At 44.6% G+C, this 19,412-nt stretch overlaps 9 protein-coding genes across 9 annotated transcripts in view; 5 read left to right on the top strand and 4 right to left on the bottom strand.

The window, feature by feature from the left end:
- TREMEDRAFT_59583 (uncharacterized protein) overlaps positions 1–23 on the bottom strand; it is a gene marked incomplete at both ends in the record, with an annotated part of 3,109 nt that extends 3,086 nt beyond the window's left edge. Inside the window, one exon of the mRNA XM_007001669.1 lies at positions 11–23. Coding sequence (XP_007001731.1) covers positions 11–23 — 13 coding nt within the window. The remainder of the gene's footprint in view (positions 1–10) is intronic.
- Positions 24–1,484: 1,461 nt separating this feature from the next.
- TREMEDRAFT_25682 (uncharacterized protein) lies at positions 1,485–2,735 on the top strand (the record flags this gene model as incomplete). The annotated part of the gene is made up of 5 exons (XM_007000595.1): positions 1,485–1,738; positions 1,810–1,948; positions 2,086–2,191; positions 2,237–2,315; positions 2,465–2,735. Coding segments are annotated over 5 exons (849 nt in total), but the record flags the coding sequence as incomplete, so codon positions are not given.
- Positions 2,736–3,032: 297 nt separating this feature from the next.
- TREMEDRAFT_24680 (uncharacterized protein) lies at positions 3,033–3,784 on the top strand (the record flags this gene model as incomplete). The annotated part of the gene is made up of 3 exons (XM_007000467.1): positions 3,033–3,097; positions 3,305–3,413; positions 3,674–3,784. 3 exons carry the CDS (start codon positions 3,033–3,035, stop codon positions 3,782–3,784), a joined length of 285 nt encoding a protein of 94 aa, XP_007000529.1.
- A 255-nt stretch (positions 3,785–4,039) lies between these two features.
- Positions 4,040–5,637, bottom strand: TREMEDRAFT_25550 (uncharacterized protein; the record flags this gene model as incomplete). The annotated part of the gene is made up of 11 exons (XM_007000580.1): positions 4,040–4,107; positions 4,146–4,189; positions 4,226–4,337; positions 4,445–4,529; positions 4,581–4,673; positions 4,720–4,824; positions 4,921–5,036; positions 5,133–5,232; positions 5,284–5,296; positions 5,342–5,456; positions 5,595–5,637. The coding sequence occupies 11 exons, from the start codon at positions 5,635–5,637 to the stop codon at positions 4,040–4,042; spliced, it is 894 nt and encodes a 297-aa protein (XP_007000642.1).
- Positions 5,638–5,924: 287 nt separating this feature from the next.
- TREMEDRAFT_42350 (uncharacterized protein) lies at positions 5,925–7,207 on the top strand. Its single transcript, XM_007000959.1, has 6 exons — positions 5,925–5,939; positions 6,027–6,129; positions 6,258–6,366; positions 6,611–6,674; positions 6,798–6,881; positions 7,067–7,207. Coding segments are annotated over exons 1-6 (375 nt in total). The 5' UTR covers positions 5,925–5,937; the 3' UTR covers positions 7,080–7,207.
- A 356-nt stretch (positions 7,208–7,563) lies between these two features.
- TREMEDRAFT_26015 (uncharacterized protein) lies at positions 7,564–10,317 on the bottom strand (the record flags this gene model as incomplete). The annotated part of the gene is made up of 7 exons (XM_007000636.1): positions 7,564–8,004; positions 8,189–8,398; positions 8,493–8,640; positions 8,813–9,017; positions 9,177–9,393; positions 9,501–10,001; positions 10,234–10,317. The coding sequence occupies 7 exons, from the start codon at positions 10,315–10,317 to the stop codon at positions 7,564–7,566; spliced, it is 1,806 nt and encodes a 601-aa protein (XP_007000698.1).
- Positions 10,318–11,109: 792 nt separating this feature from the next.
- Positions 11,110–15,287, bottom strand: TREMEDRAFT_67359 (uncharacterized protein; the record flags this gene model as incomplete). The annotated part of the gene is made up of 13 exons (XM_007001886.1): positions 11,110–11,249; positions 11,464–11,667; positions 11,716–11,773; positions 11,822–11,964; positions 12,100–12,496; positions 12,544–12,632; positions 12,682–13,578; positions 13,626–13,786; positions 13,837–13,958; positions 14,006–14,259; positions 14,303–14,716; positions 14,759–14,914; positions 14,963–15,287. 13 exons carry the CDS (start codon positions 15,285–15,287, stop codon positions 11,110–11,112), a joined length of 3,360 nt encoding a protein of 1,119 aa, XP_007001948.1.
- A 329-nt stretch (positions 15,288–15,616) lies between these two features.
- Positions 15,617–17,171, top strand: TREMEDRAFT_26011 (uncharacterized protein; the record flags this gene model as incomplete). Its single annotated transcript, XM_007000635.1, has 6 exons — positions 15,617–15,761; positions 15,830–15,870; positions 15,913–16,137; positions 16,184–16,247; positions 16,294–16,825; positions 17,123–17,171. The coding sequence occupies 6 exons, from the start codon at positions 15,617–15,619 to the stop codon at positions 17,169–17,171; spliced, it is 1,056 nt and encodes a 351-aa protein (XP_007000697.1).
- A 670-nt stretch (positions 17,172–17,841) lies between these two features.
- TREMEDRAFT_59576 (uncharacterized protein) lies at positions 17,842–19,306 on the top strand (the record flags this gene model as incomplete). Its single annotated transcript, XM_007001668.1, has 3 exons — positions 17,842–18,072; positions 18,627–18,761; positions 19,265–19,306. The coding sequence occupies 3 exons, from the start codon at positions 17,842–17,844 to the stop codon at positions 19,304–19,306; spliced, it is 408 nt and encodes a 135-aa protein (XP_007001730.1).
- Positions 19,307–19,412: the final 106 nt, after the last annotated feature.

Below are 19,412 nucleotides of genomic sequence, written 5' to 3'. Positions count from 1 at the left end.
CCATCTTGACGTGAACCTCCCATGATTGAAGGAGAAGGAAGTGGCGAGAGTGATATCGATCGAGGATATGAAAATGGATGATTGTGAGGTTGTGGTGAACTTGGATACGATTGATTGTATGGTTGAAGTGTTGTAGGTAGAGCTTCGAGAGTTGGAAGATGTTCAAGAGTGGTTGGAGCTGTGTGTCTTTTCTTGAGGGTAGGACGAGGGTTTATATAGAGAAAAGAGGTAGATGAGAGTTTATTGTCGTTCATATTGGTCACGGTATGATTTTGCTCGTCTGGGTAGTTAAACATGTTACGATCCGATGGCATAAAGCGATTTCCAGTCTTGAGATATTGGTCAAAACACGATTCTCGATCGTTATGTCGTTCGTATCGTTATACGTATATATTTTATACGTCGTGAGGCTGGTTCGCCCGCGGTGCGACCCTTGGGTGTGCGTGATCAGGTGGGCAAGAACAGCTCGAAGTGGAAGAAGCAAAGTGAAGGGAGAAGCGGTCCGAGTTTGCAGAAGGGGTCTAAGGACCACTATGTCATTGAGTCAGATCTTGTTACCGCTATAGGTACTCTTGGCCAGCATGCAGTTCGCGGTATTCCAGTACTTGGCGGTATTGGTCCGACCGATCAGATGTTCGAGTGTCAAATTTCTCTCGTTGTCTCCCCCTGTAAATATCGATTGACAGTCGGGACCCGGACAAATGAGAGGCATCGAAAGTCGTGATGGAATAGTACCTAAGTAGGTGTTAGAGTATCAGCAGTAGTGGATAGTTGAGAGTGAGAGTATGATGCGAATCTGAATGCATCCCAGTCACCGTCAGCTCATCTTGACGACGAGAGACCTAATCTGGGTGGCGCCGGTCCGAGCAGAGGGCTTAGCTTAGCGTCAAACCCACATCAAGGGTGAAACATCCCCAAACAGGATATGGGCCTTCACCATCCAGCATGCCTATAAACTACCTCAATATGATTTCGCTCCGGTGCAAGGGCTTCGGATGGTAGGCGCACTGAATATTTTATCGACTTTTCGAAGTGGAAGTTTCGGGTTGTTGTGTCAGAAGTTGTTCATGGCGAGCAAAGCTAAACCCACCCCGAGGTTCGATCCCTCGACCCGAATCATAGGGTCTAAACGGATCTGGTTGGACAAGCGAGGGTGGTGCATATATGACCGTTACGATCTATTTTAATGGTAACATACTATGTACATGACAGACAAGTTTTGTGCGTCCTCGTGGTCGACGATCACGAATTACTTACAAAATCCAGTTTGCAATAAGAGACAGGCCAGGATCGAACTGGCGACCAACGGATGTTAGATGCTTTCCTTTTGAGGAGGAATTGCAATCCGCTACAACTACCACTGTGCTACTGTCTCGCAGTCAAAAGTCCAAAACTTCCTTATATACCGATTTTCGATACTCAACGATGAGGGCAGCACTCAGTCTTTGAGTATCTTTTCCCCCGTGTTCATCGTGACCTATGACCAGATGTCTCCACCCGAGCCGCCCCTCAGAGCTGAAGATTTCGAGTTTAATGAAGAAGATGAACACCCTCTCGCCTCCAACCCCACCCCAACTCCCCTCTTACCTTCTCGGTCACCATACCACCTCCCCGCTTCTGAACAACTCCGAGGAGTTGCTAACCGTATCATCTTCAGTAGATATTACATCCTGTTCTACTTTGTGATGATGAGTCTCAGTATGACCACTGTTATCTTGAGTCTGATAGCTACTCGTGAGTAACTCTCTCATATCTTGTCCTCATCTTTACCCATACCTCCTTGAAAACTCATTGCTGCGAAGGTGAAAGTGAGATGTTGTGGAAATCAAAAACTGACGTGCGTATAGATAGACGTCAATGTCCACCTTTAGTTTGGCACATTTTGGAGGTGATAGTGAATGGTTTGATGGTACTTGAAGTAGGAACGAGATGGACTGCTTATGGCAAAGTGAGTTGACTTTTCATTCATTCCTTTCTTCTCTTTCCGGACTTATGGTCGTATGTGATGAGGTGAAACCCTGAACCCAAACCCAGTGATCTGATGGACCAGAGGGATGTGGATGGTAAGATGTAAACTGATCATAGAAATATCCCATGACACTCCTCAATGTCATTGACCTCGCTTTGGTCTTATTCTGTTCTCTCACTTTGATCCTCGTCTTTTCTTCCCCTTGTTCCGAAGGGACTCGACGTGAGTATTTCGTCTCTCACAACGTTACGTCGCTCACGATATAAGAGGAAGAAGTTTTAGACACTATCCTACTGGTGATTAGGAATGCTGTTCAGTTCCTTCGTCTCGGTAATATCTTACGACGGTGAGTCTCCTCAAAACCATTCTCACCTCTCGTCCACCCGACCTATTCCGGTTCAGCGTCACGATTTCCCATGTAAAGACGGCAAACTGGTGTTACAAATCCACCCAGTAGTCAGACTACAGAAGATGAGATGAAATATTGATGATTAGATCCGGTCATTCTCTCTTTAACCCACCCAAACCAATCGATCTTTCTCAAGCTGCTCAAGCATCCCTCGCTCTCGATTTAGATCTAGATGATGACGAAGCTCAAGCTGAACGTCAATTACGTCGAACGCTAGTAGGTACGGGAAGTAGAAGAGGATATGAGCCTTTGTCTTCCGATGCCACAGAGCCTAGGAGAGGTGTGGGAGTGGGGAATAACGCTGGACGGGAGAACCTTTCTGAGGAAGATGCGGATGCTTGGGATAGGTTAGGTTGAGGTAGTGTAAGGGGGGGATGTATACCTTGTTTCTGCGGTTGATGTGGTCACATACTGTGCATGCCCTTTCAACTTCCCATACAACGTACCTTCTGCGAGCATGCTGCTTGTTACATGCTGAACCGGCCACGGATTCATTGGCCATTGACCCATTAAGCTTCATAGGAAGTACCTGGAAGTGCCACTAAGGTTGGGCATGTCACCAGTCGGGAGGTTCCTTAACTTTCCTTCGCTACTTTATCTCCCGGTATTCGTCGTACTTCTCAGAACTGCCAATCGGAGGTTGGAGGAAGAAGTATGACAAAAGAAGCTTGTCAAGGACTACGAGAAGAACTCGTATCATGCGTCCTTCGATCAGATTGGTACGTTCGACATCTTCTCTCCTTGAATCTCGATTTCTCGCTCATACTTTCTGTCTGACCATTCATCTTATCCCCCTGCATCTCCACCTCGATTCCAACGGATATGCACTTGCGATTAACCAAATACCTACTCTTTGAACCTATACCTTTCTCAAGTTTAGCTGCGAGATCGATCAATTTTGAAGCCGAAGTGAAACTGATAATTAGCGTACTGAAGATTGGGAAAACACCTGGAGAATGTATAAAAGAAAGAAATCTTCTTCCTGCTCAATGTCAACATCTCATCACTTCTTTCACGGATTGTAAGAAGGGTATGGTGAGTCTTTTCACTGTTTTTTTATCGTCCTCTTTGGATCTAGGCCTACTGTATCTTGTCTGATTCTGGGTTATCTTGGCTCAAAAGTGGAAGGCTTCACCTGTGGAGAAAACATCACTTGAAATATGGAGATTTTCTCTATACTTATTCGTTACTGGTCAAATTGGGACGAGAGGGATAGATGGATATAGTGATTATCAACCTGGAACAAGAGGTCCTGAAGAAGAATCATGACGCTAGGAGAGATAGCTAATGTTCAGCTCGACATGCGCAGAAGGTTTAGAGGTAATTACATATCGACAGATACTGCTACTTCCAGTGGCGATGGTCTCCTTGGGGTAGTTGATATTGCTCCAGGGGAGGAAAGATGACAAACGATAATCCATTGAATTGTCGACTTTCCCCTACCCCATATCTCACTATGCTATCATCGATCAAGGAGTCGCTTTGACGAGAAATGGAAAGAAAAATCTGTGACATGTTGTAATCACTATAGCATGACATATACTCTATACACTATGCCCGAAAGAATGATGACTGATGATACACTGATGCTGGGTACTTGTATTTATCCTTTCCTTTCCCTAATCCTGACGTGTCCTCCATTTTATAATACTCTAGTGGCTTCAATCGTCATCCACATTTTTGGCAGGGATGAAAAATGTCAAGACACCTCCTGACTCGATCATCTCCCCTTTCCGTCAGCTAGTCCTGGTCAAATAGAGGACTTACCGATATACACGTATACTATGAGACAATGTCGTCGACACAGACCTCTTCGTCAACTTGATGTTTGGTCAAGCGCAACAAACTCACAAGCGATAGCTTCTCCACCGACCTGATGACTGGTGAGAAATTTAAGCATACCACGGATTGATACGGTCACGTCTATCATTTCGTCTATAGGCCTGTCGTCTGTATCGTCTTGTGGTCAGTGATACGGCATCAAAGTCTGATGAGGTTATAGATGTATATCACACTGGGTAGATTATTCAGGAGAGTGGTTTGAATAGTACAAACAAATGACATACCTGGCAATGCGGGAATTTGAAGTTCTTTCCATGTGATTGTAAGATCCGCATTCCGACCCCTACCTCGAAGTTCCAACTTTCCATCCTACTCCATCAACATTTCATCCAAACAAAAAAGATCAGAAGTTGGACTCACTCGATTACCAGATACAGTCACATCGTCCGTGATGTGACCTAGACGATGAATGATATTTCGTAATTCCACAAGTTTGGGGAGAACCACATGAACCTTCATACCATTAGTTTACACAAACGTGCAATCAGAAGATACGTACCTCTGGAGGGGGACAAAGAGGTTCGTTGAGTTCATTCTGACGTTTGACCGATAAAACAACGACTTTGACATCTTGTATGATTGACATTTCTCTTCCAGCCGCTGTCTATAGATCAACATCGATTCTCCCCCTTCTCAGATCTCATCCACTCCAGTTGTTTCACCACTTATGGTAAAATGTAGATGGAGAGGAACAACTCACAGTGTTACGAATCTCAAAAGCCCATAATGCCTGTGTATCTCGTTTGTTGAGTTTGAGGTTGATTTCAGAATGCGTGAATGCATCGTGATTAGGACGTGACGAGTCGTTTATTTCCGCTGACCAATGAGCATCAACTTCTTCCATCATCGTGATTCACACGTTATCAATTCCAAACACAGGTCACGATGAAAAGGAATGTAAGACACACTCACGAGCACTCTTGAGAACTTTAAGAAACGCCTCCAAATGAATTTCCACCCATATTTCATTATTGTTATGACTTTCTATTCGATATGACTGAAACAATGTCTCCTATTTTCTCAACTTGACATATAATGTCTAACTTATATATGGGTGACCCACCACCTTTACCTGACTATATTGTCAGCTTTGGCCATGTACTAAATGCGTTGGAGCTCACGACCAAACTTGCACCCCATCACGACCTTCGTTTCCGGGAACGATAAAGTAGACTTTCTCGGGAGTCAGTCGAACTACGCATATTTTTGCTATGGCTCCGAGAGATTGTACGATTTCTGATATTCAGTGTAAGTCATACCACCCAGTACTGTACACCCCTGCCCCATATTCTCTTCTCACACCTTTCCTCCTTCGCTTCGCTGTACAATCGAGGTGCGGTGTATAAGGGGCTTCAAAGAACACACGAAACTCACTACGCAATAGAGATATATGCGTGATTGTCGTCCTGAATCGCATCGTCGACGCATGAGGATTGTCGTGAATAAGTAATTTAAGTAGTGCAGACCACAAAAGTCAAGGGCAAAGCTCAGTTCGGTGATCGTGATCACCTGACGGTGACTCTGTTTCCGTCGGAAGTTCTGATGACGTGGACTTTAAAGTGACTGCGCCATCCATGACCGACGCACCGCCCACTCCCCCCTCTTGCACCTGCTTCACATTCACTTCTTCTCTTTGTCTATTCAACCCAATCATCGTCATCACTATCTCATAAAAATCATTATCTGTCTGAGTTACTGACACTCATCAAACAACACCATGTGAGCTTTCATCCCGATTCCCCTTTCGATCCAAGTGGAAGGAGAGGTACAATGGAAGGATGAATCAGAAGGTCAATTAACGATCAGGTCTAGCGAACCATATGATCCTTACATCCCTTCTGGTTCTAAACCAACTGTTCCATCCTCAGGTCCTGCTCCTGTTGGAGAAAGAGGTGCACAGAGTAAAAATGTACGTTTCTTCACCTTTACCGTTTTTACGCGTCCTGGATGTGTTTTGACTACCCTTGTCGTCACCTGACGACGTGTACCACAGTCGTTGAGGGAAGAGTATGGAAGTTGAGAATACTGATATGATAGATTTCTGCGATCCAGAAACAGATTGATGATACCGTTAATGTGATGCATGATAATATTCAAAAGGTCGCAGAGAGGGGTGAACGATTGGATGCTTTACAGGATAAGACGGGTGGGTGTTTTCTTCTTGTCATTATCTTGTTTGACACATTTGTCATTTCAATAACACCTCTCACATGGATCTTGTTCTTCTACGTTGACCGTCGTGGAGAAAGTACCGATAGAGTTGTAGTAGATCAGACTCACTTGAACGAACATTTCGTGGGAGTCGATGGAAGGGATTCTTGGTATGGATGGTAATCGCCGACGATCTTGGGCAGCATGCGACTGGGAAAAGATGAAGGTTGACATGAAAGATACTCTGGCCGTCTCTGCTCAAGGTTTCCGTCGAGGTGCTAATCGCGTTCGTAAACAAATGTGGTCCGTCTTCTCTTCTTGACCCATTTCATTTAACCTCATCTCTAACACCCCACGTTTGGGAGTAGTGCGTCACACCCAACACGAGGCTCGCAATTGGGAACAATAACAACGACTGAAGTACAGGTGGAAAGACATGAAAATGCGTGTCATCATCATTATCGGTATTTGCGTGTTGATCGTCATCATCGTCGTGCCCATTGTCAAGGCGTAAGTGACTTTTCTTTCTCGAAATCTTTTCATCCTCACCGAATGGTCTGCCTCATTTCTGAGAACGGGATGAAACCCAATCAAGGGAACCCTGTCGAAGATTTCATCATAATTTCCGGACGGGAGTGGAGAGGTATATTTTGATACCCCATTTATGGTCGTAAGAAAAGTAAGCTGACGCACAGGATCAAGAACTAATCCCACTTTTACAAACCATCTCTTTCGTGTATATCATTTACCCGTTTTCACCCTTTTGTTATTTTCCATACGAGTAGTCATGCCACGGTTTTTGAATGTAGGGAACGATGTATGATACCTTTGATCCGACATATCCGATTTTTGTATACTGTACATGCTGTTTCTGCCGTCTATCACTTGTCATGTTTTATTCCGTTAATCGATCTCACCTCACGGAAAAATGCTGTGCTGCCATCTCTGCGTATGATCATAGTGAATTCTCAACCGTAATCCTACGGTGACAGTCCAGACTGAAGATAAGAAGGAAAAAAAATTAACTTCGCCTGCTGAGAGGGAAATACCCCGTAACTCTGGACGTATCATAAACTGCATGCAATTCGTAGCTTGAGTACTATTCCATCATTCGTAAACAACACCATCATCCATGTACCCGTTACCTCTTACAAACCTCAACCCTCAAACCTCAAACCTCAGACCTCAAACCTCACCCATCCATTTCGTCCAAGTTCATATGACCTCTTGACCATCTCGAACTCGATTGCCCTTCTCCTCCACTTCCATCCCCATCCCTCCGTCCCCGTCCATAATCCCTAGTAAAATCCCAACTGCGTCTCCGAGCATGGTCAGGTATCCAAACGTATCTCTCTTCTTGTGAATCCGTCAGTCCTCCGACTACCCCCATTCCTCGAGGAGAAGTATGAGAAATGTACAGACCATCAAGTCGATCTAAACTGTCGTTCATATATGGTGGAGGGGAAGCTCTAGGTGTGAGGGAAGAAATGGAAGAATCAGAGTCACGTCTTTCAATAGAGGAGCGATGAGAATGAAGTGCTTGAGCTTGTTGACTATTTAAATAAGATCGCAAGGCGGAGATTCCATGACCTGAGTAAACGCAGAAAGAGGCGGATTGTTGTTCGTTGAATTCCTACATGTCAGCGTCAAGGCTTTGCACTTTCGAGATGATTGATCAGGTCAGAGGAAAGCATGAGAGATGAGGTGGTCACAAATGATCGAGGGTTGTGGGTGTAATGAAATATGAATATGGCGTGGGGGTGAACCTGAACGTTTGGAAAGGGACGAAGACATCGGAGGCGAAGCAAAAGACCTACTTCTGGTGTTGGTCGACAAAATTGTTGTAAATGCTTTGATTTGAAAGCGTCCACTCCTGTCAAACTGAGATGTATCAAACCCGGTACACAATTGAGCAACACTGTGATTGCCTCTACGCTCAAATTTGAGCAATGGGACAAATGTACCCTCTCCAGAGTCTCGTGTCTTTCCACCAAAGCGTATACCGCCGCATCGGTCAAGTTGGTAACCTGTTCATCAGCAAGGAGATTTTTCATGACAGATGCTGTGCTTCGAGACTGGAGATAATGTAAAATTGGGTGGAAGAAATGATGGTGAACTGACCTTGACCAGACCGATCCTTCTAAGCTTAAGAAGATTGGTGGCGAGTTCAGAAACGCTCAAATCGGTCAAAGAAGAACAACATGCCAAATCGATGTATCTCAACCGTGAACATGCTCGGGCGAGTTTACCCATGGCCTCATCTGTGATTCTGATAGCGAATTAGCAAGTCGTTCTCCACCATGCGCACTAACACTCATAACTGGAAACACAAGCATGCACCGAAAGCGGATACGAAAGAGGACAAAGGACAGGAGACAGGGAATGAAGAAGGAAGGACAGAAGAGAGAACGAGGGAAGCAGAGAGGGGAAAATCTACTCACTGATTGCAATGCCCCAATTGAAGATGATGAAGATTACGTCCCAAATTGCATATACTCTCCACTGCCGCATCTGTCAGGTTTGTACATTTCGACAAGGTCAGATTGCGGATCCTCGGAGCAGACGCGACTAAATTCTTGACAGCATCGTCGCCTAGATGTATACAACCGGATAGATCGACCGCTCGAAGATAATCGAGATTCGAGACTAAAGGTCTATACAAACCCAAGGCAGACAACGGAACCTTCTGAGGCGGTGTAGGTGAATTATCTTCTTTATCTTGTTTCTTATGACTTGGAAGGATGTATGTATCGTGGATAGTCAATGTTTCCGCTGCTTTTTTGGAGTCTTCCTCATCCATTTCACGTAATTCTGGAAGATTTGGAAATGCTACGTCTGTGATGAGAGCGTTTCCTTTGAGTCTAACATCTCGAAGGTAAGGACAATTGATGAAGAGAGCGTAGACGGAGACGTTTCCAAGCTGTTCAACGTCGGAAAGATCGACTTCGAGTAAATGAGGGTTAAAATTGATGACAGGTACGAGGGAATCATCTGTAATTCTCAAACAACTCGGAACTCGGAACTAGTCATCAGTCTTTTATCCCTTTCTTTATCATACTTTCTTCCATGAGGGATTTTTCTTTTTCTTTTTCTTTTTGTGACAGAAAATGATAGATTGACAGGACTCACTCTTTTCAAATTACGTGCTCGTCTAGCAAAACTCCCAAGACCTAAATCCGTCATGGTCCTACATCCCGTCAAGTTGATTCCTTGTAAAACAGGACAATATTTTCCTAAATCGTGTAAAACTTGATCGTTTACTTGACACGTATCCGTGAAATCCACTGAAACCAACATGCGCATACCCCTGATCATCCGTCTCAAAGACCAAGAACTGATATGATCCGCTCGCATGAGATAAAGACGTTCGACTCTTTCGCATTTCTCAAAAGCTACCGCTACTTCGTCCACCACACTATCTCTGACTAAACTGAGATTGAGTCGACGGATTGCCTTGGCGTAAGGAAGCATAGGATTAGGGGAAGAAATGACGCGGGCTACAGAGATTATTTGTTCACTATCTCTGAAATTGGGTTTGAGCCATAAGAGTGGGAAAGCTGTGATGCACCATGTGCGGGATACTAACATGGCAGCTGCGAGATCGGCTTGTGAGGGGAGTTGATGGAATATCTGTGATTCAATTAGCGTCAATCCCACTCAATCGCTCAACATCCAAATGATATGAAGATATGCTGTAAATAGGGTCACATGGCTGATAAGGCGCAGATCGGAATGAATTGAAAGAATGGAGAATGATACAAAAGAAAGAGAAAAAAAAAGACTGACAGAAGATAAGGGGAGAGGGGAGAAGAACGAAGACCAGAATGTTCGTGCAGGAAATTGTGCAAAGAACAATACTCACATGAATCAATACCTCAGGTGGTAAAGTCCCTGCTAAACCTGAAGCTCCCCCGCGATCCACCTTTTTCCCTTCACCCTTCAACATCCATTTCTTGGCCTCTGCGCAATCTTTCAAAGCTATCGCCTCTTCATCCTCACCATCCGACACGGTAGTTACACTCGCCGCTGGACTCACACGACTCCATTGCTGTGGCCATCTGGAAGAACGAGGAGTTCGAATGCTATTGGCAGATACGTAGTCGGCTAAGGTATATTGTCCAGAACTAGTATGGGGGTGACGATTAGTGGAGATGATACGAACGGGATGAGGACGAGGATGAGGTTGTGGAGGTATGCTTGGTAAGTGATTAGAAGGTGGGGAAGACAATGGATCGGAGTGTGAACGAAGTCTATATGACATGGTGTCGTATATGTACCCACTCCGATGGAGAATTCCTCGGTTTCAGATTTGGATTCGAGGAGTATTTGAGATGCAGGGTGGAGGAGTAGTTGACTCGTAACGATTGAGTGGCGGTGGGATTACTACTTGAGTAGTGCTGATCGAGACCCGGAGCTACAGGCTGGATACTAGGTGACGACTTGACAAGTGATTGTTACCACAAGCAGCCGACTGTCAGATTATGGATCTAATTGATAGGGGAGATGGGGAGGTGAGGATACAGTATACGGGTGACAAGTCACGTTAGAGAAAGAGCGGAGAGGAGGAGTAGGGAGTGAGAGTGAAGAGCTGGTGAAAGCAAGGGGGTTTCCGATGTCAGGTTCACTTTGGAAGGAAAATCGTAAATGTCAGTCTCATCGATCGCCGATCGACCGAGTTCCATTCCAGAATTGTAAATGTTTCAATAATTGTTTCAGATAACTATGTACAATGCGAATTCTATACACTCGCTACTTTGGCATACGACGCGGGTTTGAACCTTCTCTGAACAGCCCTGATGACGTATAATGGTATGCTGGAGACTGCTACGATGATGGCGACTTTGTAAACGAATGCCAATGAAAGCACAAAGCTCAAGTCTGTCGTCAGCGTCGACTCATCTACGGGTTTCAAGAAACCCTCCCTTTCCACCTTGTACAAAATCACAATCTGAGTAGAAAGGTCGGACAATAGAAGAGGACGATCCAGTTTCAACAGCGGCAGTGTATATGATTGGGAGCACAAGGGGTCACAGGGTCGGTGTGAAGAAAAGTGGGGGGAATGAGATAGGAAAGGAAAAAAATTATCACTCACCGAAATATTCAGGAAGTACAGCCATAGAACCAAAATAAATCGCTGCAGTACCAAGTTCCGACAAGACCATATACGTATGCCAAGTGGTAATCTCCAATGAGACCATGATCAATTCATTGATGACCAACGCAGTGAAAGAAATAGAGACGATATGTAAGAATTCCGATTCGAATAGTAACAATGAAAGAAGCATGATAATTCCGCCTACATGTCAATAACTTCTACGATTCATATTCGTAAGTAGAAAATCACCTTGGTAAACAGAGATAGTCAACCATGTGAAGAAAGTTTTATAACTCAATGATCGGCCCTGGTGTAAGTTAAATCTCTAATAATCGACATGAGAAGAGAAACTTACCTTTGTGAGTTCTTTATACAACTCAGGATACAGAAGAGCTAAATCTTCGTTTACATCTCTATCCAGTACTAGTGAGAATACCGGTGCCATTGTATATACAGTAGCGTAACCGACTTGTAACCATCCTTGATATAGAGCGATAGCTGATTGGTCAACATGATTCCTCTTTCTACTACTACAAAATCTCACGGGGCTTATACATCCGTCGAAACAAGATATAACAGTGGAAAGACACACGGGAGAGTGTGTGTGTGAGTGAAGTTCAGAACAAAACTCACGAGCAAAGAAAAAGATAGAACTGAAAACTGCTTGAATGACAGCAATGATCAATCCTCTATGTATGACAAACTGGCTCAATTTAGCCGAACGTTTATACGAATTCCTTCCATGCCATAAAAGTAATTTTGTCAAATGAGAGAATTGTGTGATTGAAAAATCCGCTGCTAAAGATGCTTGTTTTCCTTCTTTTCCAACTATACCCACCCCAACATCTGCAGCTTGTATCATTGAAACATCGTTACCACCATCACCAATACAACATACTGTTCTTTTCGAAAATTCACGTATCAACCGAGCCACATCTGCTTTTTGAGTAGGGGAACATCGACAGGCTACTACGGTAGGTAATTGAGTAGCGAGAATGATGAACTCCGTTCGGAACCTATCGAGACATAACTAAACTATAAGTTCCGACGAAAAAGAAGAGGAAAGAGATGACTTACTTGAAGAGATTCGCCATCAATGACGAGACAACAATCCACTTTGGCAGATACGAAATCCAACATATCCCTGACTTGATCCGCTGACTTCACTATTGGGATCAGCGAATATGATAGATAAGTTGGTAAGAGATGACTGACGTTTTGAGACTTGATGGATATATTGATTTCTAGCTACTAATTTACTAGAAACAGCGATATTGGTAGCTGTTTCAATCTTATCACCAGTCAACATCCATATCTTCAATCCTGCATTTCGTAACAACTCCAATGTCGATTTCACATCTTCCTGTAATTTATCCTCAACTCCAGTTAACGCTAAAAGCTCCAAATCTACTTCTAAACATTCACTAATGACTTTTTGTATGGTCGTCGTTCTTTCTTCCCCAACAACCAACTGTGCTTGTTTGTATCGTTTGTCGAATTCGCTATACGCCTCTTCAGATAATCGCTTTCGAGCAAGAACCAAAGTTCTGAGACCTTCACGAGCCATGTTACCACATTCCTCATCCAACCAGTCATTCTTCTGCACCAATTTGGACATGATAACATCCGCACCTTTCTGTACGAACATAGTGTGACCTGTGTTCCTATCCCTGACGATGATACCCATTCGTTTTGATTCCGATGTGAAGGGGAAAACCGCAAGAATGTCGAATGTGAATACGTGACCGGATGAAGAACGTAAAGTCATACTTGTCCGATCTCGAGAAGTGAGAGTGAGCCCGACCGATTCTGTCCATCGTACAATGGCCACTTCGTCGGGAGAAGAAGCTTGGTAGGTGACACTACCATCATCATTAATGACAGGTGTGACATTATGACATGTAGCCAAAGCGATGACAGCGTCTCTGACACGGGAGGACATGTCTCTTCTACCACGGGTCATTCCAGTGGCGTAGGAACCTTTCCTGGGACCACCGGCACTTGTGTCACCGGTATCGTCACCAAATGTCGTGGAGAGGAGATTCGCTACTTCATCCATCGAGTCGAAGCCGAAGACGACGGTGCCCATATGAAGTTTCTTCAGCTCCATTTCTGGATGGTTAGCAGATTTCACTGCACAAGCAAGCGTGTTGACTGACCATTGCGAGTCAGAGTTCCCGTCTTGTCCGAAAGTAGGTATTCCACTCGACCAAGCTCTTCTGGAAGTGTGCTAGTACGCACTATGGTCTCGGGGATCTCATGGTCGGTCTGTATTTGATGTGCATATACCATTTTGCCCATGTCAAGGTTGACACGAAGACTGACTATCAGCACCTTCGAATAATCTTCGCCCAATATCAATGGACATGCCTGATAGGAATGATAGAAGAGAAAAGGATCAAAAACCGAAAGACGTAGATATAGAACTGTCCTCTGAAGCCGTTGAGAGCCACCAGAAAGACGGACAAAGCGAAGGTGACGGTGCACAGAATCTTTACATCAGTTGTTCTGCTAGCAGTAGGACGGCGAAGTGACGAACCTTGGCCATCTTATTCACCTCTTTCTCCAGAGTACCCATTTTCGTCTCTGGCTCGCTGGTATTGAGAACCGCTCGAGTCTCTTTACCAGTGTATACCACCAAACCGATAGCCGAACCAGCGGCCAAGACAGTATTGGCCCATAGGATATTCTCCACCGATAATGGTATTGATGTCTCCGTCTGCGGACCGGGGTCGGTTGAGTGAAGCGTCAAGACTCCATAGAAGGTATGGATGTCTTTGATTGGTGGGTCGGCTGCATGGTCAGCCATGATTTTATACACAGGGGATACACCCACCATAGAGACTTCCCTCCGCTGCGGACACACTTAACTCCCCCATCTTTTGAGTTTCACCCACCGCAACTTTCAACTTCCAATCCGTTTCCCCATCAAGTTGATCAGTCCGAATGAAACATGATCCTTCTTCTTCACTTGTGACGAGCAAGACCATATCTGCCGGTACACGTTGGTTCTTTTCCAACAATACCATATCTCCCACTTTGATAGATGAAGAAGGTATCGATCGTGTCTGTGGTCGGGAATGTGTATCGTCAGGAGACCGCAAAGATGATGAAACTGGAAGAAGAATGGCATAACGAGTGGAATTAGCCTCTCGATCTCGTAAGAATCGACAATAGTCATCATATGCTTCTTTACCCATTGTCACAGCTAAGACAAAAGCCAAGGGTGCGATGTAAGTCACGATATAACCTGAAAATCAATCAATTGAGTGGGGACTTAGATGAGACATACCGATTTTGAGAGCAGGAATGAATTGGGAGAGCGCAACGACAAGGAAATAAAAGTTGAAGAAGAATTTGAATTGTTCATAGAAGACTAATGGGAGGAATGTTAAGATTGTATATTTTTGATTGCGGACGACGTTTGGGGCGTAAGTAGTGCGGCCAGCTGATAATGAGTGATTTTACTCTTCAGTGAGAGTCGAGAAACACGTACGAGAAGGTTGAAGAGGTATCACCCTCGATTTATCTCTCGTCTTGGGAGGTTTTGAAGAAGGTGAAGTATAAGCCGTTTTGGCTGTATCCTTCCACGTCAGCCGAGGCGCACATTCATGATGAGATATGACAAGACCCACCCCAGCAGACAGTTCATCTCCTACTAGCCGCTCTCTCCCCATCGAGATACCCAGAAGAGCTTCTTGTTCTTGTCCTCCGTCGCTCAACCGCTTCTTACCCTTGCGTGAACTACCATAACCGTTGCCATTTGACCTTCTGCTCGTACTGGGACTGCCGAAGTCGTCATCTCCCTCGCCATCCGCCATCTTGGCCAGACCCAGCTGAGAGCTTCGATAAGATAAATTCTGCAATGGGAAGGCGTCAGTGCTTGACGTCCTTGACGGTGTGATCATCGAGTTTGGTCATGGGGGAAGAGTAATTTAGGCAGCGAAGTTGAGCGTAGTGATGGCGGTGAGTGTGAAGCGGTCAGTCACGTGGGGTATAGGATGGCGATCGCCGTTGAGATTTGCCGCCTATCAAAGATCTTTTGCCGGATTCATTCAGCGCTTTTCACCTTTTACCACAAACCATGTCATTCTCCTCACACCCAACAGTTTTGTCAGATCGGAAGGGCAAAGGACGCGAAGAAGCTCAAATGGCAGCTTTGGAAGAGGTCCACATCCCCTCTGAACCAGCGGGAGGTGTGACACGCTGTGTCTCCTCCGCTTCGACCAGCACCCCGACTTGGTGGCGGCGAAGTCGAGAACGTGCCAAAGCGGATAGGCAGAGTTGGGACTATAGTATGTTCATCAGATCTCTACTTGACCTGTATCTGCTCTGGAGGATCTTGAAATGTACTGACATCCAGTATGGAGCTCCGGGGTAGCGGGAGGAATAGCCGGTTGTGTGGTGAGTTCGCTCATGAGTATATGAAAACAAAGCTCATTTCAGGCAAAGACAGCTATAGCTCCATTGGATCGAGTCAAGATATTGTTTCAAACTTCCAACGTAGAATTTAGACAATACGCTGGAACTCATCTCGGTCTCATACATGCCGCTCGACGTATCTATCAAGAGTCAGGTGTACGAGGTTTGTTCAGAGGAAATTCTGCGACTTTGTTAAGAGTGTTTCCATATGCCGGAATCAAGTTTATGGCTTATGACGCTATAGAAGCTGTGAGTCTATTCACTTAAAATAAATTTATGTCTGCTGAATGATGAGGTTTTGATACGCACACCTGATGAACGTACACCTTTGCGATTTTTCACAGCCGGAGCAACCTCAGGTGAGTCACCCTCTCCTACCAATTCCGAATTTGGGTTGACACTCAGGTGTCACTTCCGTCCTTATCACGTATCCACTCGAATTGATTCGAGTACGACTAGCATATCAAACTACGACCAGAGGATCTTCTCTGAGAGAAGCCATCCGAACGATTCATCACGAAGCCGCTATTGCCCGTTCCGCCCCTCCCTCCTCTTCCATCTCAGCATTCACACGTTCGATACCTCTTTTCCCTTTCTATCGTGGATTCAGCATCACATTGCTCGGTATGATACCTTATGCCGGGGTATCATTTCTGACTTACGGCACGTTGAAACGTCATATATCAAGCTATATACCTTACTTCAAAGATAGACGCACGGCTTCAGACCTGGCTTGTGGAGCAGTGGCGGGTTTGTTAGGTCAAACTGCTAGTTATCCCGCCGAAATCGTCCGGAGACGTATGCAGGTTGGGGGGGAGGGTGGAAGACCGGGAGTGAGTTGGAGAGAAGCTGTAAGAGCGGTATATACCGCAAAAGGATGGAGGGGATTTTATGTTGGTTTGAGTATTGGGTATGTGAAAGTTGTGCCAATGAACGCGTGAGTTTCTCTTGTCATATCCAAAATCCTCTTGCATGTGAAACCTTTCCATACATGTTGTCAAGCTCTTATGTCACTTTTCTCTGTGGCGGACTGCCGGACCGACAAGGCAGGGTTCCCGGGGATCCGGGGGGGCGTCAAGTGGCGTAGGTGATTGGGCGTCTGAGCCGCTGGGTTGTTGGGTTGTGAGGTCGTTGGCTCATTGGGTCGTTGGGTTGTTGAGTTGTTGGACCATTGGGTTACTGAGTTTAGGATTGATTTAGATCATGTGTCAATATCACAAAAGCTGACAAAGAGAATTTCTTTTGCGACTTGGCAAATCATGAAGCGTCTCTTTGAGATATGACCCTGTGGTTGTCTTGTTCATTCCATAATCGATATCTTTCTGCACGACTACTATACCTACATATCCAGCATGATGTATAGCGACGAAGAAATGTCCTTCTCTCAATCGTCCAATCTTCCATATTTCGGAAGCTCATTATTTGACGTCATGACACTGAAACACCGGCACGCCATTTTCAACATGTTCACCATTTGAACCTTGACGACAAAAGCGCATTAAAGCCGTTCACTCGTTTACCCTTCCTTTCGCTCTTCTGATCGTACCCTTCTACCATAACTACCACCTAATTAATCACATGGTATAACATCTGACGCGCCACTCATAGCCTCTGGTCAATTGCCAACATCCTGCTTTACCGCTTTACTGGTTGTAAAGTTGACAAGGGGAGTGATAAAAAATCGGTCAAATTCAAATAAAGCCACCAAGCCTCAACATCTCTCATACTCATTATAAGTCTATATTGGCGTTTGAATACCTTGACAACCGTCATTGCTTCAATCTCTCGTTGCCAAGGGTTCAAAAAGAAAGACTGTCTTTAAATTCTTTGTTAACAACAAAAATACCCTTTCAAATCACAATTTCCCCCCCAACTCCCTTCGTTCTTTCCGCTTGCTGAAATCATCTTCACACTTCACTTTCCCTCACGTTTCAAGTTTGACATAATCGAACAATGCTACCTAAACGACATATCGAAGTTGTTTATATCCAAGATTCTGATTCTGAATCAGATGCTAAACCTTCTCCATCCATATACGAACCTGATGAACCGGAATACGAACCTGAACCTGAACGTAAACCGAAAGCGGAACACGGACAAGAGAAAAAACCAAAATTGAAATCTGAACCTGATCAAGTGGGAGGGTCAACACCAAAGAAAAGAAGATATTTGAAACCGAAAATTGTGAGTTTTGTCATCTCATCATCGTCTTCTTTCTCTTTCTCCCTTGGTGGTGTCGATGGATCGCGGTCCGATGATGAGAGTGGAATGTGAAGGAGGTATCGTCAGCCACTTTTGGTCGTTTATTTTCATCTAAGGGTGTGGTTACTTTTTGACGAGAATTTGCATGATTATTACGATTCACTCCTTGCATCAAAAATGTCCATCTTGATCATTATCATCGTGCCTCCCACAATCCAATGTCTATGCGATAATTCGTCATATCTATGTGAAATGGTGAATATGACTGTGGACGATTTTTGGAAATGTTCGACGATTGACGTGTGGGCGAGTGGTTGGAGATGGAAATCGCTGTGATGTGAGCGAGCGTGATAAATTGTGAAAGGATTGAAGTGGCAAGGAGTAGAGTACTCAACATTTCTCCAGTAACTACATTGACGGGAGCGCAGAGATTGAGTGTACGACCAAAGGACCACTCAGATCACTTCTCGCGACATCAGTGAAGAAGCGTGGAAAGCTTGAATGTGTAAATGAAAATGATGAACACTGACAATCAGCCTTGGTCGCCGGAAGAAGATGCAATCCTCAGTGAATTACTCGAAGAAGTTATAAAAACGTACATTTGGCCAAAAGTTAGAGAAGATGGGAGATTGACACATCGTTCAAGTTACGGATGTCAATATCATGCCAAGGTAAGTTTCTCCCCTTCCCATCTTTTTTATTGTCTCGAGTCCGACTTTGGAGAGAGATTTCGTTTCTTTTTTGTCTCTGTCTTACTGTTTTCTTTATCGTAAGTCATGTTCGTGCTAGTCGTGCACAATGAAGCGCATCAATATCGTGTGTATAAAGACCTGATATAAGTTCAAGTTGGACGCTTTGTAGGTCTGTATTCCGTGAAGTGAAAAGACTGTGATTTATGTGTGTACGATCTGGTGTATATCGAATCTCGGGTCTTGGACTTGGTTGAATGCTTCATAGTGATTCTTTACAAATCTACAAAGTTGAATCCGTCAAAGGATTCCTCTCAGCTCTCGCGTATATCTGTACAAATCCTTCGTCCCCCGGACTCTTCTGAATTTGAAGTTGAGTCGCCTCCAAAAAGATGACTTTGAATTGTTCGTTCGCTCACTCCATGTCGCTTGAAATTCAGGGTTGTAATTGAGCGTCGCTGTGTTATAGTCGAGCTGATTTACAGATGCTATTGAAGCAGGGAACGGGGAAGATGAATACTAGGTGATTTCTTTTGTATCGTAGTTTGATCATGTTCATACACGACATTCTTTGTACGTTTTACAAGTATGCAACGATGCAATGATGCATTGTGTGAATGAACAAAACGTCAG

This window comes from Tremella mesenterica (assembly GCF_000271645.1).
Source record: "Tremella mesenterica DSM 1558 unplaced genomic scaffold TREMEscaffold_1, whole genome shotgun sequence".
NCBI classification, from domain to species: domain Eukaryota; kingdom Fungi; phylum Basidiomycota; class Tremellomycetes; order Tremellales; family Tremellaceae; genus Tremella; species Tremella mesenterica.
Note: the sequence above shows the minus strand (reverse complement) of the source record. Positions and strands in the feature narration are given on the sequence as shown.

Excerpts from the sequence above, each read along its gene's own strand:
- TREMEDRAFT_42350 (XM_007000959.1), top strand. Across the intron at positions 6,130-6,257 it reads GAGGTGCACAGAGTAAAAAT|ATTTCTGCGATCCAGAAACA; the intron begins GTACGTTTCTTC and ends CTGATATGATAG. Across the intron at positions 6,367-6,610 it reads TGCTTTACAGGATAAGACGG|ATACTCTGGCCGTCTCTGCT; the intron begins GTGGGTGTTTTC and ends TTGACATGAAAG.